The sequence below is a fragment of the Stigmatopora argus genome, chromosome 9, assembly GCF_051989625.1.
Source record: "Stigmatopora argus isolate UIUO_Sarg chromosome 9, RoL_Sarg_1.0, whole genome shotgun sequence".
Classification (NCBI taxonomy): domain Eukaryota; kingdom Metazoa; phylum Chordata; class Actinopteri; order Syngnathiformes; family Syngnathidae; genus Stigmatopora; species Stigmatopora argus.
The window spans coordinates 1824394-1843281 of record NC_135395.1 but is presented as its reverse complement, the minus strand read 5'-3'; the positions used below and the strand labels follow the sequence as shown (position 1 = coordinate 1843281).

General features: G+C 39.5%; 3 protein-coding genes across 5 annotated transcripts; all 3 read right to left on the bottom strand.

Moving 5' to 3' along the window:
* Positions 1-78: 78 nt before the first annotated feature.
* On the bottom strand, positions 79-10280 carry LOC144082067 (SLAIN motif-containing protein-like). Of its 3 annotated transcripts, none has more exons than XM_077608897.1 (9): positions 10144-10280; positions 8373-8989; positions 5689-5825; positions 4902-5024; positions 3291-3431; positions 2794-3123; positions 2535-2675; positions 1543-1819; positions 79-875 (listed from the first exon to the last, which is right to left on the bottom strand). In XM_077608897.1, the coding sequence occupies exons 1-9, from the start codon at positions 10192-10194 to the stop codon at positions 821-823; spliced, it is 1872 nt and encodes a 623-aa protein (XP_077465023.1). In that variant the 5' UTR covers positions 10195-10280; the 3' UTR covers positions 79-820. The 3 variants fall into 3 exon arrangements, with proteins under 3 accessions (XP_077465023.1, XP_077465022.1, XP_077465024.1); XM_077608896.1 differs by having other exon boundaries at positions 2535-2678; positions 10144-10279; XM_077608898.1 differs by having other exon boundaries at positions 2535-2678; positions 9978-10256.
* A 1731-nt stretch (positions 10281-12011) lies between these two features.
* LOC144082430 (uncharacterized) lies at positions 12012-15564 on the bottom strand. Its single transcript, XM_077609593.1, has 7 exons — positions 15418-15564; positions 14155-14262; positions 13658-13693; positions 13157-13243; positions 12749-12784; positions 12515-12601; positions 12012-12214 (listed from the first exon to the last, which is right to left on the bottom strand). Exons 2-7 carry the CDS (start codon positions 14252-14254, stop codon positions 12171-12173), a joined length of 390 nt encoding a protein of 129 aa, XP_077465719.1. The 5' UTR covers positions 14255-14262; positions 15418-15564; the 3' UTR covers positions 12012-12170.
* Positions 15565-16612: 1048 nt separating this feature from the next.
* On the bottom strand, positions 16613-18714 carry LOC144082565 (solute carrier family 25 member 53-like). The gene is made up of 2 exons (XM_077609805.1): positions 18484-18714; positions 16613-18328 (listed from the first exon to the last, which is right to left on the bottom strand). The coding sequence occupies exon 2, from the start codon at positions 18318-18320 to the stop codon at positions 17448-17450; it is 873 nt and encodes a 290-aa protein (XP_077465931.1). The 5' UTR covers positions 18321-18328; positions 18484-18714; the 3' UTR covers positions 16613-17447.
* Positions 18715-18888: the final 174 nt, after the last annotated feature.

Here is an 18888-nt window from a genome sequence, read left to right as displayed (position 1 = left end):
CTTACTGCAGTTATTCCAGATTGGAACTTGGTTAGCCTGTGATGATAGTGATGAACAAAAACGCACACAAAAAAACTGTTAGGTTTTAGATTGAGCTTTATTTAACATCTTTATTCTCATTTCTTTTCAGATGTACTCTGATAATGAAATCTTTCCTAAGGCAGGAGGGACATATTGCATAAACATTTTTTTCCGTAGATTCAAAACACTAAAACATCCCAACCAGCTTGTAGATATGAAGATATAGATTAGAAATGCTCCTTGGCACAAACCATTTTTTTGTCTGAGACGTAAGCGAGATGTGATGCTGAAGTTTACGAGAACACAAACCTGACGATAATCCAATCAACAATAGCTTCAGCAATTCCCCCAAAAATTGCAACAAAACATAAAATTGTCATATTACAATTCCATGAGACCAGAAAAAAAAAAAAAACATCAAGCATGCGTTACTTAGTGCCTACCTTTAGTAGGAATTTAAACAGGAGATGACAACTTTCCTAAGAACTCCATATTAATAACATCACAAAGCAAACACAATTGATGAATAGTACAGCAGTTTCAAACAATTACCATAGAAAAATACGTAAAATTGACCCAAACAAATCTTCTGGAAGCACTTGAGATTGTCCTAACATTTTTTGGAGTGTGCCTTCTTGTTTGCCAACAGATCCATGCTGGTTATTGTTGACAATGCTTCATGCAAGACAAAGAGATGAATCTCCACAAAAATCCAGTCCCCTCTTGCTTTTTTAAGATGTCCATGAGAAGAGGTTAAGTGAAGATCGCAGCAGTAAATACCCATCATAGGACATCAACTTCAGTAGCAGCCATCTTTCCAGGATTCTTCGGAAGTTTTAACCATGCCCAACGACCTATTAAGAAGATCCAAAGTCTTTATCGCCTCTGTTCTCGGAAGTGCTTGGAGGGTAATAAAACTATGTTGTAACAAAGGTCAGCAATGAAATGACTTCATAAGTAGGACAAATAAGCTTCACAATTGAATTTAAGCATCAAGGTAAAGTGTTTAGAAGTATGTAGTTTCTCAGCTACGTACGTCGACATTGCTTTACATCCAGACCAGAAAGAAACTTTACCATTGGAAGTTTGACCGAAATCTAATAAATCTAGTGCAAAAGTCAAAAAGTTATTTAACAACACTTTGAGAAACTTCCACACAAGGACCAATAAGTGTGATTCAGTTTGTTGAACTGTCAGATTATAGCAATAAAAAAATAATGTGAATCAAATCAAATCTTTTCATTGACTTTGCCAAGAAAATCCTATGATTATAAAACTGCTCACTCAATACATTACCCTAACAGCGCCAACGTACTCAAGCAAAAAAGCATATTCATTTCCGTGAAATGTTTAACAACGCATTCTCAAAGGTCGCTGAATTTATTTTATTTGTAATTTAGAACACAACCATTAAACAATTTTCTTTGTTTTTATACGGAAACAACTTCAGAATCAAGCAGAATCACCATACCGAATTTGTTTTAATATTTTAGGGGACCCAGAGGATTTTATAGTGCTTACCTTCTGGTTGGTTGCGACAGTTTACTTCTGGTAGGTACGGACTGTCCTCGGCTCACTGCGGTTCGCCCCACACCAGCCGAGGCTCTTCCTGGTATATAGGATCCGCCGTTAGAAGATGCAGCAGGCTGGACCCGACGACCCCCTGAAACAGCGGGTGCTTGGATAACAGGCAGTCCTCTGGACGTCTGACGAGATGCTACGGGGTCGACAGCTTTCACTGGAGCCCGCAGAGAAAGAGGAGATTGGCCATTGCTCCGCAGTCGACTAGCAGCCATACCTTAAGTAAAAAACAGACAGCGCTTGTAAATAGTGTACCTACCAACGCCCTTTGAAACCGGTACTCGGTCTTTTGGTCGCCCGGAAGGTTATTGATAATTACCATTTAAATCGTTGCTCAAATTCCCTGAATACAAACTGTGAATTATTATTTAGTCATACTTAATTATTAGGCTAAAGAAAAGCTCCAAATTTCCCGTACTTTTATTGTGTTTTGTTGGAGAACTTGTTAAGGCCCTGACTGACGTAGCTTCCTAAAGGGACAACGCATGTACATACAAACTCTTATACACTCACACGTCGGCTCAGTGAAACTGCTCATGGCCATTGTTGGCTTTTATTGATGCGTAGACCGTGTTGTTTTACATTGTTTTGTCACCAGTCTTTTGGTCGCCCGTTGTTTGGGTCCGGGCGACCAAAAGACCGCGACCAAAAGTCCGGCGACCAAAAGACAGCGACCAAAAGACCGGGGACCAAAGGACCGTCGACCAAACGACCCCACACGTTTGAAACCTTGTGAATAGCCTGCTTTCATTTCTCACAGAAAACAGACTATTTGCTCATCGTTTAAAAATGAATAAATAAATAAATCGGAGTCACAAAAGCAATAATTTAAACACAATGCAGGGGTGAATAAATGTAAACAGCATTCTGAGGAATGAGGGAGAGACAAGAGGTAATTGTGATTCTATAAGGGGTCCAGGGTAGAGGGTTACCTGAGGATGGGGAGGGAGTCAAGTGGGACATGCGATTGCCAGAGCTCTGGAGGTTAGCCTCCATGCTGCGGCTGTTTCTGACCGCCTCCAGGGAACGCAGGCTGGTGCGAGGGGCCAGATTAGGCATGCTGTGCCTCAACTCTTCTGGAAACAGAGGCATTAAGCAAGAAGAGTTTGTTTGGCACATTTACTGTCGTCACCCTGTTGCTCATACTTTGACCATTTATATACACACGAACCGCCAGAAGCTGTGACATACCCTCGCTCTTGGCAAATTTGAGAAGCTCCGCGCTAGGCCCCTGTAAAGATCGTCTGGGTGTTCTTGCACGAGGAGCACACAGTCTGCTATTGTGCTCTTGTCCATGGTTGGACGTGGAGGGCGACAAACACCGAGGTGAGCCTAAAGGAGAGGGAGTGAAGCGGTGGCGTTGCTGAGGGACAGGGCTGAATTCATCTTCTTCATCTTCCAGGCTATAGTTGTCAAATTCTTGGTCGCTGTAGGTACCGCCCCGGCGAAGGGACTGAAGGGACGTTGTCGAACTGCGACGTGAAGCAGATGCTGAACTAGAAGCATAATCTTGCCTCAGACCTGAAATTAAAAAGATATACATGACAAATTACAGATCCTGTTATCTTGTGGTGATGGAACCTCATTTTGCTGTTGTTTTCAGATGACTATTGTCTCATTTGTTTCTGCAACGTTGTGTTGTTGTTGCGTTGAAATATTGTTGGGAGAAAACTCAAGTCTCTACTTACTCTCTTCTTGTAAACGAGCCATGATCTGGACATCCGTTAGATCCTGCAGTTTATAACCCATGGAGATTGAGTCATCTGAAGTACTGAGCTCGCTATCTATAGAAGACTGAGAACTCATGGTTGATGGCACACCACAGGCACCTGTCAGGGGAGAGGATGTATTAGAAAACAAAATGTGTATTGGTTTAGTCATGGAAAGGCACCAAGCCATAATACACTGCCATGTTGTGTAAAACCTCATTTAAAAATATTGGAGTCTTCTATTCAAATATTGTAAATAAATAAATAAAAAACATTTATTGATTTGTTGCACTCAACTTTATAAGGAATGTTGTGTTAACATATATATACAGTAGGTACAAAATACCAAAAAGGCATTTAAACTGACAAAAAAGACAACATAGCAAATTGGTGGGATTGTTCTGGATCACATCACCATAAGCCATGCAAAAACTGTTAATTATAGGTTTTGCCACCAACATTAGCAATGTGAGAAAAATGTCAGGAAAACCAAGAGAGTGAATGTAACACCCATTAAAACAAGTTAGACAGTTAGATTTCATTGATGTTAGCACTACTTAAACATATTTAAAATACATGTTAAGTCCCACCAAAGAAAATATACTTTAAATAATTATCAAACGTCTTTCTAGCAGTTCGGCTGAAAATCAAACAGACCTTATAATTCTATATTCTTATTATATACACTTAAGCGTGAGATTTTAGACCCTATTAATAGCCACAAATGTGGCGACATTAGGTATGAACGAATAATGTCCTTTATTTCCAACATTATTTGGCAGCTATTACTTGTTTCTAACTTGCTGTTTCCTTTGTTCCCCTTTCTGACCTGTTTGAGGAATCAACAGTTGTGCAGTTAAAGGATAATATGTTGAAAACCGTGCATTTTAATCTCATCTGTTGTTCTAGTTTGTCATTAAAAACAGTGAACAAAGATGTCAACTGCCGTTTTCTGTTCAATAGATCACTTGTTATCAGTTTTATTTGTTTTAGGGGTTTTACAATACATATACTTTTCAAACAGTACATGTGACACCTAATGAGGTGTATCCGAAAAGCTTTTACTACCCGGTCACTATCCATAAAGATAAGAAAGAGTTCTTAAAGTCTCTTTTGTTGTATAATTCAGTGGTTCACATGTACTTGCTTATATTAAGCATGAACATCGTTTTAGAAACTCCTTGGATAGCAAATAAACACTTACTAATTATGGTAGCGATTATAACTTTGACAGGGGTTTATTTATCAAAATTGGAACTCAATCTACATCCAAATGTCTCTCAGTCCTCAGTTATTCATGTGGTCCATATTCTGTAAGTTTTTGTTAACCTGCTTTTCTTTGAAACAGTAATGGAGAAAACAACAGTAAACCCGGATTAGCTGAACACCGACCAAATGAAAAGGAATGGAAGTCATTTAAAGTATAACCATGGTCTACATTTGCCCCAGTCAAACATGCAAAATGCCCTCAAGTGAACAAATTGTCGACACATTCGTGCACACATAACAAGTGACCTACATCCCCAGGTCAGTCCATCTTTGGTGTTGTGCGGAATGTGAGGAGCAGAGCGTGTTAATGTCATGCCATACCTGAGCTGCCACAGGTTAGTAGAGATTTGTTAGTTGATTTGTGGTACCCAGGAGAGATCAGGCCTGAGCCTGCTGAGCCTGCCTCTGCTGATGGGCTGCTGTACATGTTCCTCCACCGGGATGCTGTGGGGGGAAACAAGAAAAGATGGATAGAGTGACCCATTATGGAGCACAGACAAAGGAAAAGGTTGGTCAAGTGTAATGCATAAGTTTACACAGGGGATCCAAATAACAAAAAGATTCAAAATGAAACTAGTGATTGATATCTAGGACGGTAAAATACAAGTGAAAACATGATAAGTAGATGTAACGGTGCCTTATTGTTACCACCTAAATAGTAAGTATGGCTTGCCAAAACATGCAATTCCACTTCTATTCCTACCATTAGGAAACTTGGCTCTTAAAGAAGCACTTAACCAAGTGCATAACTTTTGAAGTCATTCGACTGTCCACTGAATATCTTTGTTGTCTGGCCTCTGAAAAGAGCTAATAGTAGAACTGCACACACATAGAAAAATGAAGGGTGTTTTGGATGAAGGATTTACTTTGCCCCAAATGTACACTCCCTACATACATTTGGCAGACTATTGCAGATGAATTGTCACCAAAAATGCAGTTGGTTCACATTGAACTTCCTGTTTAATGGTGAGAATAACTTGAATTGAAACTTGAAGGCCTGGCGGGTGCGCCTTAGTTAGTTTCGCCTTGGCGTCCGACAATTACAGTGATGAAATTTGGTTCCACGATGGATACAAGCATGATAACATATATTACGTATAACACATACTCTGGTCCAAACGACTCATGAGGGTCCGACATGCCCTCTCCGTTTCTGGGCTCCGTTGGTCCAAAACCTGCCGACACCACTTCAGAGGAGACTCGGGGACTACATCAGATACTTGTTTTTTAGGCGACACGTACAACCTGATGACAACAAAGAAAACGCATTGTTACAAGAAAGAAAAAGTGAAATAGCCTGAAATTGTCATTGCATATTGTTTTAGAGGAAGGAGAGGCAATCAATGCATCGAGACAGTAATGGTGCAACTTTCCAAAATTGAACATGTTTGTTATACTAGATGACAACACAGCTGTTTTATTGAGGCTTGGCTATTAATTCAAATGATTTTACTTCATCCCAAAAAACCGACCTCATAGAAGTTCAAGTGTTTTTCACAGTAAAGAAGCTGCCAGAAGCTTTGAAGTGATGCTCAAATGGGCTGATCCTTTGAGGTGTGCACACAAAAGACGCATCCCAACTGGTTCAGAACCAGAAACACCCACAAATGATCTTTTCAGTGAACAAATACAAAAGCGAGTAAATTCCCAGTGGAATGAGCAACAAGAGAAAAAAAATATTCAGGTCACACATCCCACTGGATCTCTCTATGCACCCACACGGTAACCTGTTCAAAAGGAGCATTACATGAGATTTGCACTTCAATTATTGACTAACTGGCCATAATATTGGAGTAGAGAGGAAAGAATCATGGATTGGGGATATAGTGATAACACTGGTTAAGCAGGTGAACAACGGGTAAACTATATTAACATATTAAAAACGGATTTGCGACCCTTGAAAAGTTATTATTTCTGATTTTGTGTTCATAAACGGATGTCCCACCAGTCAAATTTTAACTGATTGAAATGCAAAACTAGCATTATAACCCTTCCTGATTCTCCATCGCGACGCACTTATTTGGCAATCCAAAGGAGAACGGATGTTGTGTGCATCATTATTTTGACACTGGATACAATATCATATTTTGCCACTGATCTTACATATTGCTTCTTTAATGACTGTAATGTGATAAATTCAGGTGTTTCATTCTTTCTATTCACTGACTCACAACCTGCAGCTTGGCTATGAAAAGGATTACCGGGTCAAAAAGTGCAGCACAGCCTTGGATTTACACTTGGCATGAGATAATGTTCAATTTTGTTGACACAGTAATTACAGTTGTAGGCGCCAATAGTGTGTGTACTGTGTGTATGTGCAGAAATTCCCAGTTACTCTGGATTAAAAAATGGTACGAGTTGAAGGCCATAGGGCATAAAAAAACGTGACAAACAAATCATGCGAGTCACACGCTGTGATGGACCCTGACAACAGGGAAAAAAAATTAAAACTTATTTTGATATTAAAAATTGAGCTGACTTATGGGGTCACATTTTACGCACAATTTTCACTCTAGTCACTTAAGTTGTAAGAGTTCAAGCGTAAAGTCACAAATCATTATCACTAGCCCCCAGCAAGTCTCATGAGACTTCAGATAATTCAGAATCACAACAATGAATATCATCTAAATTTTTGTTTTCAATTCAAGCTTCGATGGCAAAAACTCTAGGAAATCTTCTGTTGTCTTTGGCATTAGAGATATGATTCAATTTCCAAATGATTGTTGTTCTGCCCAGCTGAGCACGACTTTAATTCATACTGTGTTACGATTGGTCCCCAGATTCCCTCGAGTTCTTCCGCGCCAGTGTTTTTGTCCCAGTTGCAGTCCGGTCACAGTTGGGGCCCTGCGTCACATGCTGTGCAATCCCACCCAAAGCAGTTTATCCATGCGACAGCAGCTAGGCCAGCTCAGATTATGTTGCTACCAGGATTACTGGGTATTTTGGCTATGATGCACCACTAAATCACATATGGTATGGCTAATGATGAAATAAGACGTGAATAGACTGGCTGTTAAGCAAGCTGATAAACTGGCTGGGTTTAGCCTTTTGGATTATATCTACTTTTGGAAAGGATATGGCGTATATTCAAAATATGGAAGCTAATAAGCAAATAAAACTGATCTACAGTCAAAACGAACAGAAGCAAAAATTAGCAGTTTCAAAACGATATGCTTCATAGGTCTCATTTAAATGCATAACTTTGTTTAATATAAACTAGGGCTATACAACCTATAAATCTTTTTAAACATAGTGCTGTCAAAAAAAGAATAAAACAATAACATTTTTTTGTGTAAAATGTAGAACATGTTTTAAATATTAACTATTTTCATTCACATAACTCTTAGCATTAGACAAAAAATACATACAAAAAGATTTGGCTAACTTGTTACTTAAGCGGTTTTCCTTATTTATAGTTAACTTTTGTTAAGTGAGCAATGAGCAACTCCTAGTATTCATGCCTTCCCAACTTAGTACTACTTTAACACCCGCTGCATTCCTTTCCTTTGCTCATAAATTGCAAAAGATGACTTGCCGTGTAGCTCATCCTAAATACATATATTAATAAAAAAAAATCCCATATTTATGCTAAATTCCAAATGACTTAAGTAGACATAACAGTCACTAGCCCTATGGCTAGAAAGTCAGTCATAAGCAACTGAAAATTTGGACGTGACTCATCTTTCTGAAGACTTCTGAATTAAGACAAATGAGTTATGACATTCAATGTATCACTGTATGGTCATATGTTGAGACATTGATGCAATATGTTGTGCAGTTGAAAGAACATACCAGCTGTCCTCATCTTCCAATTCAGCACACTCATCTTCCAAATCAAGAATGTCCACCTCATCAAGAGCCGATTGCTCTACCCCTGAATCGCTTTCTGCAAGTGTCTCGGACTCATAGCTCTCTTGCGATGGACTATCTGGCGTTTGGCTTTGACCTTGTCTTGGCCCTCCACTACAGGTCAGGGTGAGGAAGCGGGCGCTCGGGCCGATTTCCTCGGCCGCGTCGTCATCCTCATCCTCCTCGGGTCTGATGGACCCAGGGAGTAGGAACATGTTGCTGCTGCCAGTGAAGTTTTCCAGTGGGGGTGACAGGTCCAAGTCTCTGCTGGCGGCTGAACAGTTAAGACGGTCGTCGATACCGACAGCCAATGTGAGGTTGCTCTCGCTGCTGGCTCCTCGATTGATGGTGTTTTTGCCGCCTCTGTTGCGCAGCGTCTCATTCTGCATTTCCAGTCTATGAACAAGTTCCTGCAATTTTCGGACCTCCTCCAGCTCTACCCCCGCTTGAGCACCTTCCATCTCTTCCTTGCATCCCAGGATGGAGCCCTCCAGGCCAGGGGGACTGACATTATCTGGCTGGGCGACCAGGCCTGCACTTTCTGGAACCACCATTATTCTCTGTTGAGGGTTAAACTCAGATTAGAACAAGTACAATGAAACAATGGCCAATTATATTCCCATGTATTCCCAAAATATTCTTTTTTTCCCCATCTACTATTTCAACACTGCACACAGACCATGCACTTGAACATTTTCTTAACCTTTTAACTTTGAAACATTGCACACTTTGAACAAAGGATTCTCTCGTTTACAACTGTGACAAAACCTCTCAAACCCTTTGTTTTTACCACACCAAACTATTTTAAATTCAAAATCCCTAAATGTATCTTATTCTACATATGTCTAAACCACCCCCAAATCATATTCACATAATATACACATTTTAAGAAAAATCAGGAAATCAATGTGCACAAGAGTTGCTTACAGTTTTTGCGCAAACATAAATTTGTAATAAAGTTGGATAAAAACTTTTTTTGGGCATCACCCCATTCATTCACAATGGTAAAAACGATCCAATATCAACCAAAAGTGGCCTGGGGAAAAAACAAAATCAACAGAAAATGATCCATAATACATAACTAGCACCGACAATGAGTTACTAGGATGTGATCTGAAAAAGCTCCAAATTTAATAGGAAGTGATCTAGAATCTACATGGATTTAATTTCCCAGATTAAGCATCCCCAGGAAATTGCATTTTCTATTGTACAATTATAATAACCAATGCTCGTTTTAAACACTCTCTGAATAGTTCCACAGACAATGAAAGAGATCAGAACAAAAAAAGGGGACAAACCATCTTCAGACCACCCAACGGTATCAAGATAGTAATAACAACGAAACGACGTTGATATTCACAAATAGGTTTACACCACTTTTTGCTCGTTATGACATTCGAAGGAAAAGGCACAACAGCATTACAAAAATATGAATATATACGCAATACTGCAGTATTATTGCTGTGATCGATTTATCAGAATTGCCAACTAGCTATGTCCTTGCAGTAGTACTGTTTGCTCTTAGCCGGACTAGCAAAACAAACGTACCGGTAAGTGTTCCGTGTTGTCCCCGCGATCCGTGACAAGTGAACGTGCCCGCCACTCCGAAATCAAACAAGTCCCCCCACCGCCAGAGACCAGATGTATGAAGGAGGGAATCCCAATCCAGCAAAGATTATCATCGATGGTCGCGAAGACCCTCGTCTGCCCTTACTTTCGGCCCATGTTGTCCTGACGCCAGTGGGACCTCAGCACTTGCACTCATGTCGCTAACTAGCTTGTTGATGGACTTAAGTTAGCATCCAGAGCTGAGCAAGACCCGCAGAGCCCCTCCCACTGTAGAGTGTTTCCTGTCTTATCGGGCGCCCCCTGCTGGAACGGCAAATTAAAGGCAAATGGTAGACACTGTGCGTGTGTTCTACAACTGCTGGGTGTTTTATATGTAGTAGTACTTCAAAACCTGGAATAAATACAGCTAACACAGGCACACACAGCTTCTTCCATCTAAAATGTACCGCATTAAGTAAGCATACTGTATATAAATTAAGCATTACTCAAATCGATACACGTACACAATTTTATTTATTATTTTTTGAAATACTATGCGTGTACGTCAGTGGGTGTGGTAACTGACATAAAAAAAATGTTGCTACTGTAAACTAATTTGCGCGATTAACACAGGTCTAAGAAATTCGGCTTCACAGTGGGGGACCCGGGTTCAAATCCAGGTCAGTCCACTTGTGTGGAGTTTGGATGTTCTCCCCAGGCCTGCGTGGGTTTTCTCCGGCTACTCCGGTTTCCTCCCACATTCCAAAGACAAGCATGGTAGGCTGATTGGACACTGAATTGTCCCGAGGTATGAGTGTGGGTGTGAATGGTTGTTTGTCTCCTTGTGCCCTGTGATTGGCTGGCCAGCAATTCAGGGTTTCCCCCGCCTCTGGCTCGAAGTCAGCTGGGATAGGCTCCAGCACCCCCCGCTAAAGCGGTTCAGAAAATGAGATGAGATAAATACTCAGATGGGGGGTGGCCCAGTGGACTAGTAGTTAGCATGTTGGCCTCATAGTTCTGCAGTCGAGGGTTCAATCCCAGGTCGGTCTTCACTGTGTGAAGTTTGCAGTACTCCCTGGACTTGTGTGGGGTTTCTCTGGGTACTCTGGTGCCCACCCACATACCCAAAACATGCAAACTAGGCTGGTTGACACTCTGAATTGCCCCTAGGTATGAGTGTGAGCGTGAATGGTGGTATGATTCCTTGTGCGCTCCAATTGGCTGGCCACCAATTCAGGGTATCACCTGCCTTGTGCCCAAAGTGAGCTGGGATAGGCTCTAGCACCCCCTGCGACGCTTGTGAAGACAAGCGGTTCATAAAGTGAATAAATTAACTTGGATGTGTTTTTTTTTTTATAAGAATGTCATTTTTACAAGGTGTTCTATTGCACTTTTAAGGTGATGAACTCGCTGGAGAACTTCAGTCCTAAAAGCAGGAAATATTTCAATAATGATATTGAATTTATTTCAAACTATCATAGATAAATATTGAACCATCAATCCATTTATTCGTATATAGTAACTCAGTAAAACATACTGAGTGACAAAAATTCAGTTGCAACAGAGCTTTCATGAATTTTTGATCCAAATGAAGTGGATATCACAAACTCAATCTGCATAAACTTTTTAGTTTTGTATATACTTGGATGGTTATACAACTAAGGTCTACTGTTTAGTGTGGAATGTTTGTCTGTTTTTAAATAGTTGCCTGTTACGGAAGATAAGAGCTAGCACTCTCATTGGGAAATCAGTCTCATAAAAGAAAACATGCATTACCGGTTGGAGCAATTATCCTCATCCTCAATGGCTCATTAGCCTTTTTAAATGTGTTTACCGTCCATTGATTTCGCAGTATGGTACAAAAACAACGCTCATTTTACCCAAGCACCCAAAACCCTTCAATGATATTTGTTTTCTCTATTGTTACACGCTTAGGTCTGCCATAATAGGACTCACGGGGGGAAAAAATTACATTTGAGAACTGAATTTTATGGATGTGAATCTCAAAATCTTTTGTCAAACTCTGTAAGATACAATTTGCTTTGATTTTTTTATTATTTTTTTAAAGAGTGATTCAAATACACATAGGGTAGTAATACATTTTTCAATAACTCATGTTGGCATATGAAGGTGGCAGATGGAACTGGACCACATTGAAGAAGGGAAGAAGTCAAGCTTCAGTAAGTGAGTGAGTCATTTACGTCCACCCTTCATCATTTTCTTTTCATCCTGAATATCTATTAAAAAAATAAAGAGAGACGAAGAAAAAAAACATATTTCATTATATAATAGTGACAACAAATACTAAGTCATACATTGTGAAGATGAGCAGCACATTAAATGCATGAATGAATGTGACCAATAGCTTGATTTAAACAGATACATGTAAGCTTGCAGAAAAAACCCAACATGAAATAACATAACATTTTGTATTTCCCCCCCCAGAGCATTTGGTGCCCCATTTTCAAGGGTTATGTGCAGGATCATACCGTCATATCAAACAGGATACAGTATTTTATTCAAGGGTTTCCACTCACCCTTTGGAGTCGGAAGTTTGTTCTTCTCTTCTGTTGTTGTCTTTCGCAGCTTTTTCACATCAAAATCTGCCACTTCCTTCCGGCAAGCTGTCAAAATATCAAATTATCTTACTATGTAAATTGATGTTTTTTGCAAATCAACAACTGTTTTTGCAAGGTTACTCCTTAAAACAATAACGAAAGTGTTCATTTTCTCATAGGATATTCCAAAAAATGTTTTTCTTGAATACTTACTTTCTCCTTTTATTATTGTCTTTTCAGTCTCGATGTCTAAAAAAATAATCAAAATGGAGAGAAGGAAAAACACATTAACCAAGAGTTCGAATTTAACAATCATTGAAATTAACTTCATTATTTGAATGCGGTTGAAGAAATGTTAAAATGCCTGACTGTATTATATGGTTGCTTATATTATAAGCACTAAATCAATAATAATATTGAATCCAATGAGTAATGTGGTAATGCACATATTGTACTATACTGTTCCACAACAATAATTCAACATTAGGAGTTATTTTTCATGATGGGTGTGTGTTTTGATAGATGACCTTTAAATCAAAATCTGCAGGTGTGATTAACAGCCTGTTGCACTGCTCCTGTTTACTGATTGGAATCGTGTTGCGTTCAATGTTTCCCACTTACCCACTGAAGTTGGAAGTTTGTTCTTCTCTTCCGTTTTTGTCCTCCGCAGCTTTTTCACATCAAAGTCCTCTACTTCCTTCCGGCAAGCTATTTAAAAAGAAAACGATCTTCCTATGTAAATTTTCGTTATGACAAACCAATACCTGTATTTGCACAATGAGTCCTAAAGTATCAACTGAAGCATTCATTTTCTCAAGCGTTCAATTCCACAAAGCTTTTTTTGAATATCATAAATTGCAAACGATAAGATGCTACTTTTCCCCTTCGATTTTTTAAAAGTTTATTAAGAAGGGTGCATCTTGGAAGCACAAATTAAATTTTCAACTTATCGGCTACCAATGACAGTGCTTGACGTCCAATCTATTTGAAGTGTTAACCTACCCTACCTTATTATGTAAATAGGCGTGTCCACAAACCAGTTAGTGTTGTGCACGCTTAGTCCTAAAACAAGAACTAAAGTAGTAGTATTCTTATTCTCAAAGGTTTTGCTTCCATACTTACGTTCTTCGTTCACCATTTTCTTTTCTGCTTGGATTTCTAAAAATATATATTCAAAAAAAAGAGAAAAAGAATCAGGCACTTGATAATACAATGTTGAAAAGAACAACAGCTCATAAACCATACAAAATTCTACACCTAGTGTGTCAAATACATCCTTTTAAGAAGGCCACATTACTGTTTTGGTTTCCTGGAGTGCCATGTTTTTCCAACAAGGATTGTCACGTTGAGTCAAATAATCGATTAACAAAAGCATCTTGATACTGGTGAATCATTTTCAGACTATTTTTTCAACCCAAAAAACTGCACTCCTCTTTTTTTTCTCAGGCTTTTTATAGGATGCAAGTGAATGACAGAAGGAGCTCCTCTTTATCAGTAGGGTGTGTCTTCACAGTTGAAACTAGATCCAAAGTCTGCAGGAACTTTTAATAGTTGGAGGGGAAGTAGTATTGCCTTTTTAATGACAGGAATGGTATTGTAGTCAAAAAGTTGCCACATACCAGTCTGAGTAGGAAGTATATTCTTCTCCTCTGTTTCTATCTTCCGCAGTGTATTCACGTTGAAGTTCTTCACTTCCTGTTTTACTGGATTGTCGCCCATTCTGAAAGCTTTTATAAGGGAAAGGTAATTTAACTCTTGTGTGCATTTCTTTAAACCATTGAAGGCCACTCATTCAACCAGTTGGCTGGCATTGACGGCACTAAAAGTGCAATCCGATCCAATTCACTTCTCCCCAAAATGGATTTGACGTCATGTACTGTCAATGGCACTGAAACGAGCATTTACAGCCAATCCTTTTGATTCAAATGAATTGGAAGTCTATCCAATGAAATGTAATGAATAAAATACCTTAAAGGAAAAAAAACCTTAGAGCAGGGGTGTCAGACTCGGGTTGGTCCGCGGCCCGCTTTAACGTCAACTTGATTTCACCTGGGTCGGACCATTTTAGATATAATATTTAGATTTTTTTTAAATATAAAATGTTTATTTTAGCTTTTTAAATATATTTTTAGATTTTACAAAATGATTTTTGAACTAAAAACACAGAAAAAAATGGATTAAAAAATTACAATTATTGATTTAAAAGGGGGAAAATCAGGAAATTTAATATACATCTATACTCTTCATTTTAATTTGATACTAAAACAAAGTCGGCACTCATGATTTACTTTCCCGGGCCACACAAAATGATGCGGCGGCCCAGATTTGGCCCCCGGGCCGCCACTTTGACACATGTGCCTTAGAGTGTTACAGAGGGCCATAACTGGATGCATTTTGTTATTATGTATTCCTTTTAAATAACAACTTTCGAATAGCTGTTCACTGTAGTGACCAGTGTACCACAAGAGTTACATCAACTTATTTTTAAGTGAACCGTGTTCTACTCCCCAAACATTCCTGCACACAAAATCTCATTATACTTAAGGTGTGGCCAACATTTCATGCTCATACAGGTACACAAGCCCGATCTGCACTGTACCCTGAAGTTGCGCAACTTCCCAAATATACGAGAAACTACATTTCATAACATGTCATATCATATACAATCTGCTAAACAAATTTAAAAAAAGGACTGCAGCATGAAAAACAAACTTTTCTCATTTAAATTAGGAGTAGATGCATTGTGTAAGAAGAAAAACAAAAATCTGGTCATTAAAAAAAATCTGTAAAACAGAATGTGCAACCATAACAATATTTAGCGCCTAAATGGTTGCACAGCAAGATTGGAAACATACGCAGCTAAACACAGTCCATTAGTTTACCTTTTTGTAGAGTTGCGTGGTGCTCTGCAGGTAAGAAGAGTGTGAGGGATAGAAGCTAAGCAAACAATTGAACTCGAGGCAACGCCCCAATGTGCAGTCAACTATCACACCCATGCCATTGGCTCCCAAAGCATGCAAGCACTCCAATTGGTTTGAATATTAACCTTTCGGGAACAGTGGCCACTACAATGGAAAGCTATTTAAAGTTGAAACTTAAGATCTTTAACCCTTTATAAGGCAAGTAACTATTTTTGCTTAAAATAAAGTTTATTTTTTGACACCTGAAAGACCTTTAACACTTTAGAGGATTTTTTTTGTCATTAACTCTCATATGGTTGCACAGTGGAAGCATACTTAGCACATCTGCCTCACTGTTCTGAAAACAAGGGTTCAAGCCTGGTCTTGGGCTTTTCCAGTGTGGCATTTGCATGTTATTTCCATTGCATGCATGTTTTTTTTTCCCCCACCACTTCGCCAAAACATAGAAGGTAGGCTGAGTGAAAGCTCCAAATTGTCTGTGGGCGAAAATTGATTGTATTTCTCCATGTGTCATGTGACTGCATGGGGACCAATTCATGCCCCAGTTACTTCCCATAGTTAGCTGGCATAGGTTGCAGCACCCCTGTGAGGATAAGCGGCATAGACGAACAATGTATGAACTACTTTTTCTGTTGCAAAAGGATTGGAAGAAAGAGAAAGTCATATTTATTCATGAAAGGGTTAAAGGTGGCCCCTTAAGCTATAGGAATGGTTTCGGCATTGCAACAGTGCAATTCTTTGCTCCTGTCTGGGCATGCCAGGAAGAGTAACTAACTGTCAGAGTAGCTTGGAGTGGCCTCAGTGAGCTTTCAATGTTACAGGAATGAAGATTTTTGTGGTGATTTGTAGTATACTACCATCTAGAGGACTAAACGTGGCATGGAACGCAGTATGAGAGCATTTCTGTTTCCTCAATCAGAGTCACTGCACTGTCCAAGGACAATGAGTTAATTATACTCTATTAATGAACTGAATTAGGCCAACTGTCTATGATAAATATATTGGAATGTGCCAAATGTAAGTGCAGGAGTTTGTTAAGCAATAGTTTTAATGTGCATTAAAAGGATACTACAACTGCTTGTTAGATTCAGTTACTATTCTTTTAATCAATTTCATCATTTGCATCAAACAGTGATCTTAACATTTGTAAATCCTTACTATTTTCTTCAAGACACAGAGGACATTTTATTATACAGCACATTATTTTATATTATTTGAGGTTATTTGGATTCTTCTGTTTATGTGGTAGAGGAAAAAGGCACATGAGAGTCAACAGCACTTTAAATTGCAGTGGAATAAAACCAGCTAAAATCTGCAATTTGGAAGAATAGGATATGGCTTCATTGGTTTGTGTGGATTTATGACTTACAAAAACTTTGCAATTTTTTGGCCTTCATATATTGGACGTCCAACACATTCAAGGGCATCCAATCATGAGATAATTTACTGTATTTATGCACCATATGTTTTGTTGTTTGGGGATTTATCACACCCCTAGTCTGCTGATCCGCATCAGTGATTTTATAAATATCAGCAATGAACCGTTAAATACAATTTATTTTTGTTGAGATGCTTTGCAATGTTTGCATGTTGCGTGTTTTTTTTACCCAAAAGATATAGTTTCACAGAAAATTTGACAAAAATGTCACTATAGATTTCTAATGGGCAAAACAGAGCCAATATCAACGAAAATACTCTAAAATCAACATGGAATGATCCGAAATGTGAATGAAGTGACCTGCAAGTATCCTAGAAGCACCAAGGAAGTTGCCTAAAATTCTCTAATTTTGCACATTAGACAATGATAGACACCCAATCCATTTAGACAGAGAGGAATGGCTAAGAATGCTCATCTTTCAAGATGTGCAATCCATTTTGACTCAGGGGCAAATGGACGAAAGTTCATTTTAGTACATGATTCAAATAGATAACGATACATTACACACATACATTTTGCCATTAATTCCAGTTTTACTTGTAGTAGAGTCAGCTCAAGATGAGCGTTTTTGCTGCCTGTCATAGATGGCTGTGGTGATTCCCCAGGTGATGCACGATCGGAGAATAACCAAAGCACCACCCCGGTAGAGTAATAGAACACTCCTCTGCCGGGATTTCCACAGCATCTTCCAGCAAGCCATCACTCCTTTCACCTCAGTCTGAACTTCCACCTGCATGTTTGCCACCAGCACAGACAGAGGGTACAGGGTCAGGCTGACGGCCATCGAAGTCATTGTTCCAGAAAAGAAGGAAGATGCAACAGGAGACATCCCCTGGCCGGCCACGGCGGCACTCAAGGGCCCCTTCAAACCAAAATAAAGAGAGCTGCCTAAGGCGTTACGAGCCGCAATGGGCAGGAAGGCCCGGTAGTAACCGGAAGCAAACCTCTGAACCTTCAACCTTACAAGAACACTCTTCAGCGTTGGTAAGCGGCGGTCATTGTGCCCGCTCTGCAACACATTCTGGACGCGCTCAAACGGGGTAAAGACGACCGCCTCCACCATTCCTACGCCGAGACCTGCCACGGCAGGAAGCAAAGAGGCGGGTATGACACTCAAGGTTGGTCGGGACAACAGGCGAAGGAAGGTATCCTGGAGTCCAAAGAGCAGTGTTCCATTGAGCGTCCTCATGAGTAATGGAGGCGTTACCCCCCTGTAGAGCTTCCCAAAACCTTCTTTGTGGAGCTGCTTTATTGCCCTTTGAACCTGGATATTGTGGATTTGTTGGCGGAAAACAGTCTTGTAGACCGGGAATACAATCAGGGTGGAGAACAAGGTTGAGGTCCCACCGTGGAGGTAGCTTTGGAAACGTGCCTTTGAGTCCCTCGGGCTATCCTCATTTTGTGTCATCTTGGGACTTCCTGTCATAATTTGATCTGAAAAATGACATCACAGTTGTATTTCAACTGCCTCACCCTAACCTCGGACAGCAAAAACAGTATAAGTAAAAAAAATCCTCACAATGAAAATCTACTAACTAAAAACAATCACAAAATCATTAACAGAGAAATGAAGCAAACAATGTACTTACGACTTCAAATGTCACGATGAAACAAAAGCAGAACATGTAGAAAACCACAACACCAGCAACATTGATTTCTAGACGCACCTCGAGAAGCGTTGGAAAAAAATAGGAAATTAAATTAACATGCCACCTGTCATAATAGCAACAGGGTATTATTCTACTTTCCTGCAAAAAAAATGAATAAAAGAAGGTCTAGTGGCGTACAGATAAGATGCGATGCGCTTAACCATCACATGCCGCCCCTTTAGAATAACTATTGGCTGAGACTAAATCGCTATGTTATCAGCGATTGGCTGCTTTTTCCTGCCAATCAAAGATCCATGGGCGTGCCGTATCTTCTATTATTCTATCAGAAATTTCATTTTGCAGTACTCTCAAGAGTAACAGATATTTTTGCACTTTCTAGTGAAC